This window comes from Petaurus breviceps, unplaced genomic scaffold (genome assembly GCF_028583685.1).
Source record: "Petaurus breviceps papuanus isolate PSGF00001 unplaced genomic scaffold, PetGlider_PUasm1.0 173, whole genome shotgun sequence".
NCBI classification, from domain to species: Eukaryota; Metazoa; Chordata; class Mammalia; order Diprotodontia; family Petauridae; genus Petaurus; species Petaurus breviceps.
The window spans coordinates 9,443,143-9,451,229 of record NW_027185759.1 but is presented as its reverse complement, the minus strand read 5'-3'; the positions used below and the strand labels follow the sequence as shown (position 1 = coordinate 9,451,229).

The 8,087-nt window shown below is 44.6% G+C and overlaps 1 protein-coding gene across 1 annotated transcript in view; it reads right to left on the bottom strand.

Moving 5' to 3' along the window:
* Nucleotides 1-8,065, bottom strand: part of MASP1 (MBL associated serine protease 1) — a 72,529-nt gene extending 64,464 nt beyond the window's left edge. Inside the window, exon 1 of the mRNA XM_069083335.1 lies at nucleotides 7,806-8,065. Coding sequence (XP_068939436.1) covers nucleotides 7,806-7,810 — 5 coding nt within the window. The 5' untranslated portion in view covers nucleotides 7,811-8,065. The remainder of the gene's footprint in view (nucleotides 1-7,805) is intronic.
* Nucleotides 8,066-8,087: the final 22 nt, after the last annotated feature.

The window sequence follows — 8,087 nt, the reverse complement described above, 5'->3', positions numbered from 1 at the left end:
GAGTGTGTGAGTGTATGTGTGTGTTTGTGTGTATGTGTACGTGTGTGAGTGTGAATGTGTATGTGTGTGAGTTTCTGTGAGTGTGTGTGTATGTGTGTGAGTGGGAGTGCGTGTATGTGTGAGTGTGTGACTGTATGAGTGTGCGTGAGTGTATGTGTGTGAGTGTGTGTGTGTGTTTTTGTGGTGGGTTACTTCTTAGAGGGGATATGCCAGATGTCTTCAAGTATCTGAAAGGGTATAAGGAAGAGGGATCAGTTTAATCCTGCTTGGCCCCAGAAGAGAGCACTAGAAGCAATGAGTAGAAGCTGCAAAAGGCCAGATGTCAGGGAAAAACTTGTTCTTGATCACGGCAGCCCACATGTGGAATGGGCTGTGTTGGGTGGGTCCTGGCTCATAGCAAGACCTTAAGGTTTTCCGAGAAAGGCTGGATGACCCATCACAGAAGGGATTCTGTTTGGGCTTGGTTTGGCCTCGCCAGCTCTGAAGGTGTGACTTTGTGAGGTCCCCACCACAAAGGCTCTCCATACTGGGCATAGGGCTTTAAGAGCTGTGCTCTGGTGGGCCCACTCGTCCAAAGGCTGAGGAGAAGGGGCTCCTGGTTTCCATTTCTAGATCAATTCTTGACTGACAATGTGAATACAGGGCACATGTTTCTGGGTGTCCGTCAAATGGCCACCATTTTGATTTTTCATCCTCTATGCCTCTGAAAAGACTGCTCTACGTGTTTGGAAGGCAATTCTTCCTCATTTCTTTCCTCAGGATCTCTGGCTTTCATCAAAACACAATTCAGATGCTATTTCTTCTACTACCACCTTTCTTGATATTTCCTTCCCTCCAACAGGTTTATCCATCCGAAATTGCTCTTATACCATTTCCCAGTGGCGGTGAGGTTGGGAAGCAGGTACTGGCCCTGGAGTCTGAAGAACTCTTCTTCCTAAGTTCAATATGAGCTCAGATACTTGCTAGCTGTGTGACCCTAGACAAGTCAATTAACTATTTGCCTCAGTTTCTTCATCTGTACAATGAGTTGGAGAAGGAAATGGAAAACCATTCCAGTATTTTTTTTTTTTTTGCCAAGAAAACTCCAAGTGGGGACATAAAGTGTCAGACATGACTGAAAAATGACTAAACAACAGCAATTGATAAATACCCAAAGAATTTGAGCAGGCAGTTCTCAGAAGAAGTCAAAGCTATCTATAGTTATATGAAAGGATGCTCTAAATCATTATTGATTAGAGAAATGCAAGTTAAAACAACCCTGAAGTACCACCTCACACCTCTCACATTAACTACCATGAAAGAAAAGGGAAATGACAAATGCTGGGGGGATGTGGAAAAATAAGTACACTAATGCAGTCTTAGTTGAGTTGTGACCTGGTCCTACCATTCTGGAAAATAATTTGGAACTAGACCTGAAGGGTGATAAAACTGTGCACACCCTTTGACCCAACAATATCACTGCTAGGTCTGTATCCAAAGAGATCAAATAAAAGGGAAAAGAACCCATATTTACAGAAATATTTATAGCAATTCTTTTTTTGTGTGGTGGAAAAGGATTGGAATTTGGGGGAATGTCCATCAACTGAGGAATGACTGAACAAGTTGTGGTATATAATTGTGATGGAATTCTGTTGTTCTATAAGAAAATGACGAGCAGAATGCTTTCAGAAAAACACGGGAAGATTTGGATGAGTTGATGCAAAGTGAAGTGAGCAGAGCTAGGAAAATATTGTACACAGTAACAGCAACGTCGTAATGATAATTAACTGCGAAAGATTTGGCTACTCTGATCAGTGCAATGATCCAAGACAAAAGGACTCATGATGAAAAATGCTATCCACCTCCAGAGAAAGAACTAATGAACTCTGAGTGCAGCTTGAAGCATATTTTTTAACTTTCTTTTTTTTCTTGTAACATGGTTAATATGGAAATATGTTTTGCATGACTTCACATGTATAATGGATATCATATTGCTTGCCTTCTCCATGTGTAGAGGAGGGGTGGGAGGAAGGGAGGAAAAGAATGTGGAACTCACAATAAAAAAAATAAATGTAAAAAAGAGAAAAATTGTAGTTGAATCGCCTTAACCAGTGTCTGATTTTGGCAAAAAAGTAAAGATTTAAAAATTAAGTTGTTTTGTATTACTTTGCATTATATTTATCTGCATCCATATTGTATCTTTCAGGAGAATGGAAGCTCCTTGAAGATGGGGAATTATGCTTTTTGTGTTTGTAGCACAGTGCATTGCATACAGTAAGTGCTTAGTAAATATTTTTGGAATTGAGTTTTTGGGGAGAAGATGAAAAGGTAGTCATTGAACCAACAAATTAGTCTCCAGGAGAGGTAAGACGATATGTTAGAAAAAGCAATGACTTCTATTCAAGTCTTTCCTGTTCTTGCCTGTGTGATCCTGCTCTGTAAAGTGAGAGGACTAGATTAGTTGGCCTCTGAAGTCCTGTCCAGCTCTAGAACCACGATCCCTAACAGGATCATAGAATATAGACAATCTAGAGCCTATCTTTGAATGAGGAGGAGGAAGCAGAGGAAGGAAATTACATGGCCAAGGTCACCAAGCACATCTGGCTACATCCAGAACCTTTAAGTTGTGGCTATAAGGACAGTACTCCAGCTTCTTGCTCATATCAAAGCAACATTCTGGTACTACTCCTCTGTCCCCTACAACACTTAGAAAAATTCAGTGTTTGGTCCCTGAGATAATATAACATGTGACAATAATACATAGCCTTTCCAAGTTTGCAAAGCACTCTATTTGAGGCTCCTGACAACTGTGTGAGATACTACATTTTACAGATGATGAAATAGAGATTTTGTTTATAAAACAGAGATGTTAAAGTGACTTTCCCAGGAGCACACAATCAGGAAGTGTCAGAGATGGAACCTGGACCCAGTCTTCAAGACTTCCAGGTCAGAGTACCACCCATTACACCACATTGCCTCTGGTGATCCATAATGGGCACATCTTTATGGACGAGTCTTCGACACCATCTCCTTCCTCGGGTTCTGTCCTACGTACTGGTTTGGCTCGAGGATCTGTCCTGCCTTCGGTGGCATGCCCGGGTCCACTTTCTCCATTGTTCTTTTTCCAAGTCATGTCATCAGGACTTTGGGTTCCTCAGTACATTTGGGGGAGGGGTTAGGAAGACACTGATTTACATGACGCTCTGGTCTTCCCTCGCTCCCCACCCCCCAGCTCTACATCCTTATAATGATTTTAAAGGTTCTAAGTTAATGCTCCTTCATATATAGGACAAGCCATGGTGCAAACTTTGAAAATTGCTTTAAGCTGCAAACTGAGGATTGTAAATGCCAACAGTAATTCACCACCAACCTTCTCCCTGTCCTCAAATGTCTTAGCTCATTGGTCAAGACATTGTCTTTCTAGCCTCCAGAAGCTGCTCTCTATTAGCAAAAGAGAACACCAAACCAGAGTCTTTGGAAAGGGAGATAAAGGCACAACTCTGATGGTTACGGTTCTGATATCTAGGACACCATCTTCTTTCATCAGAAGGGAAGGAGGTGAGGTGAGGTGGAAAACCCCCCTCCTCCTTACTCCCAAAGAGGGGGAGATCAGTCATTAGCAAAAGGAAGGGGGGCAGAAAAACCTGGGCTTCATTCTTATACTCACTGTTCTCATATTTATAGCACTTTCACTCAGTCACAACTTCAATTTCCTTACCTACAAAATGCAGCTAATAATAGACCTTTGAATTTTTCACATGATAATATTGTAAATAATCTATTGATCAATGAACATTTAGTAAATGCTTGCTGTGTACTGGGCATTGTGCTGGGGCTACAAAGACAAAAATGAAACAGTCCCTGCTCTCAAGGACTTCCATTCCCAGAGGAGATAATATGTACTACTCTAGGTATACACACGACCCACACAAAGCAGATACAGGATAACCTTGGAGGCGAAGGGACAGCAAAGACAGTGACTTGGAAAAACCTCAGGCAGAAGCTGTGCCCCCAAATTCCTATTTAAAAAAGAAAAATTGTCCAGACCAGTGATTTCTTCTGGATGGGAAACTCCTGGTGTGAAAAGGTCCTCTACCACTACAGCTCTGCCACTTACAGTCTCACAGATTGACCCACAGACCAGAGAGAATATGACTAAGTCACCTAGCCAGTGGGGGTCAGAGGTGGGGATCAAACCCAGGTCTTAATGACTCCAAGGTCAGACCTTGGTTCCCTAGGTCATGCTCCTGCTTAGGATGGGGAGATAAGGAATGATGAGGAAATGAGGCTCAGAATGCTTATGTGACTTGTCCAAGGTAATTAATAATAGTTACCAGCATTCTCATAACACTTGAAGGTTTGCAAGACACTTTACAAATATCTCACTGTATCCTTACAACAACTCTGCAGGATACGTGCTGTTTTTATTCCTACTTTACAGATGGGGAAACCAAGTCAGGCGGTGGTTAGGTGAGTTTGCCCAGGGTTACGCAGCTAGCAGATATCTGAAACAGGATTTGAACTTGCACTTTCCTGAGCCTCAGGTCAGTACTGTATTCACTGTGACACTTAGCTTCCAGATTATCACACAGGTAACCTTCTCTGTGTAGAGGCCAGGAAGCCAGAGCTGCCATGCCCTTTCTGTGGGCTTCCCAGGACTCTTTGGAAGGCCCAGGTGGGATGCTGTGTGTTTGCAGAAGGTGCAGAAGGGGAATGAAAGTCACCAGGGCCATTCCTGTCTCCCCGTGGGCAGGATAGGTAGGTGGCTTAGTGCCCTGCTGGGTTACCTAAAGCAGACACGATAACCTTGGAGGCCAAGGGATAGCAATGGGCTGGCTAGTGATTAGACCTTCCATCAGGAGTGCTGCGCTTTTCATTTGATTTTGTTGGTACTTCATATAAACCAGCATTCGTAACAATTGAGTCAGATCAATTCAACAAACCCTTGGTAAGAACCCACTGGACACAAGGCACATTGCTCATCTCTTGGTCTACAAAGACAAAAACAAAGACAGTCCCTGCCTTTGAGGTTCTTGGATTTTGTTTACTTTTACATATCAAGATAGATTTATCCAGAGAGTTAGACTTATGGCTCCCCCTTGAGATTCCATTGGGTTCAAACCTAGAAAAGCTGAGTTAACCTGAGGGGCATAATTCTTTTGGGACCTTAGTGCTCTGAGCTGAAGGGTTGCTGCCTCCCAGTGAGGCATCCCAGGGCTTGGGAAAGGACTTCTGGACCTAGAATCAGGAGAGATCTGGGTTCAGATCCTGCCTCTGTCACAGCTACTTGTACAACCAGAGTAACTCAGGGGCAACTTATCAATCTGTAAACATTTATCAAGCACTGCTATGTGCCAGTCACTGGACTAAACATAAGATATGACAAGAGACCATCCCTACCCTCGAGGAGCTTACAGTCTAACTGGGGAAACAACATGAGGAGGGCAAATATATAAAAGACAAAATAAATAAGAAAGAAAATTAACAGAAGGAAGGCACTGGAATTAATAGGGTTAGGGACGATTTCCTGTAGAAAGTGCGATTTTTAGCTGAGACCTGAAAGAAGCCAGAATCAGTAGTCAGAGAGGAGCCAAGAGAGCTCCCAGGCGCTGGGCACAGTGAGAGAGAATGCCCAGCAGCTTCAAAAAGGGAAAGTGAGAGGATAATTGGGGCTGGGAGCCTGGCTTCTCTGAGCTCACTCTCGGGGCTGTAGCTTCCTCAACTATAAACCAAAGGCTCTGGACCAGCTAGACCCTGAACCTCCTTCTAGCTTGAACTCTTGGGTCTGAGGCTCTCAGCCTTAGTGTCCCCATCTGTAAACTGTGGTGAGGAAAGCACTTTATAAACCTAAACGGGGTCCAACTGAACCAACCTCTGTGACTTTAAGCTGAAAACAAGTGCTGACCTGCATTGGTAGAGGGCGTTTTCTCACTGGGAGGTCCAAATGTCAATGAAATTAAAAAAAAAAAACTGAAATGTGAGAATGCTGATGAATCTAGAAATATGAGATGATGATGAATCTCTGTCCATGACTAACTTATCCAGTGAATGAGGAGCTGACTGACCCAAACACAGTAGAAATAAATAATATTATATACCAAGTTCTTGGAACAGATTTCTTAATTCATTGGGATGAGGAACTTCTGGTGAAAAAAATTCTTTCTACCAGCACAGGTGGGTGACTTCTCTACAATTTACAGTCTTAAGAGAGCTGCCTAGGTGAGCGAGGGACATCCAGTCTACATGGGTCCGAGGCGGGATTTGAATCCTGGTGTTCCTGGTTCTGAACTTGGCTCTCCGTCCTTGTGAGAAACAGCTCTCAGTAATTTAAGATTGCAAGTGCTTTGTCCAGATTATATCACTGGGACCCTCTAACCCTGTGAAAGAGTTGCCACCATCTCTACCAGGGAAATAGGAGGTTGGCAAAGAGTGTTTAACTAGGACCAGAGTTCAAATCCAGACTTTGCCATTATGACTTTGGGTCAGACACGAGTACTCTGTGCCTCAGTTTCTTTCCCTGTAAAGTGAGGGAGTTGGGCCAGGCTCTTCCAGATATAAATCCATGGTCCTGTGCCGCTGCACAAGTTGCTTTGCTGGGCCTATGAAATGAGAAGACTGAGCTAGGAAATTTCTGAGGTTTCTGATCCTTGATCATCATTTTACCGATAAGGAAAGTGAAGCTGAGAGCCGTGATTTGCCTGGAATCCCACAGTCAGTGCCCGAATTGAGATTGGAATCAGGCAAGTCCAAGGTCATTTTTATCTCCAAGTCCACTGTCCTTTAAAGACTTTCTGAATCGAAAGGAAAATCAGTTGGGAAGGGGGGAGGGGACGAGAATATTTGGGGATTTGCTTCGTCTATGGAATTTTTTTAAGGAGTGGTTGTTAAAACAGCATCCAAAACTGTTATTAGAAAAATACTGAGGGTGCTTAAGTTATGAGATGTGTGACTTATTAGGAGTGCCCTTAGGTGGGAATGATCTGGTCTGCCTGGGGGGAGAGGAGGAAACGTTAGGTTTAGTCCAAGATCAGGGAACCAGCCTGAAGGTGTCTGTTCTTTATTGGGGGTCCCAGGACTCTGTCTCCCTGTCCTGAGAATCCTCCATTTAAAAGGTACTCACTGCATTTGCCTGATTCCAGTTGCCCAGGCAGTGACTTATAGGGGACTGTATGTACCATGGTGACAGGTTTTATTTGTCCAAATTGAGGTTTAACTGGCAAACTTCTGAAGGCTTGGGAAACCACAGGAGCCTGGCAGCATGGAAATGGGTTTCTTTTCTGTTCCAAACAAATAAACACCCAACACACACACACACAGCAACAAGCAGCCCCCTCCCCTTGCTCCCCATGCCTCCTCCCACCTCCCACTAACGAGAGAGCCAAATGCCTGCTTATTTCAGAGGAGGAAGCACAGCAAAGACCCCGACTGATAAAAAAGAAGGCACCTTCTTCTTAAGGTAGTACTCACTGGGGACCGTGTGTGTGTGTGTGTGTGTGTGTGTGTGTGGATTCGGTGAAAGACTGGGGCTTCCAGGTGGAGCCCGGAAAAAGTGTCCAGTGGAAAGTTGCATCTTTCCAAGTAGCAGAGTAAGCTTCAGACACACTGACCATTCCAGAAAGAACCAGAGACACAGACCAGACAGCCCAGTGCATGGGGAGAGATCAGCCAGCCTGCTCGGCATGGTGAAAGACTTGCTGGAGAGCCGGAGCGGGACTGGTCCGAGGGGCCCCTTTAGGCAGCCCTGGCCACTCTGAGATCTTGTCCCTGAGAGGAGAAGGGACTGTCATTCCCCACCCCTAGTAGTTCTGGGGACCCCTGGCACTCACCTCATGTTTCTGCCTTGGCTTCTCTTGGGGGCTTTGGATTCCACCCCCGTGCCTTATTTTTGCAGGATCTCTTCCCTGGTGTCAGTTCTGGGGCTGGCTCTCCTGGACTCCACTCTCCCTCTTATCTTTGTTCTGAGAGCCCTGTGTGTGTCTGGGGAGTTGGCTGGCATTCTCCATTCAGGTCACGCCTTCTCCTGCCTGCAGCAGACCTCTCTCTCTCTCTCTCTCTCTCTCTCTCTCTCTCTCTCTCTCTCTCTCTCTCTCTCTCTCTCTCTCTCTCTC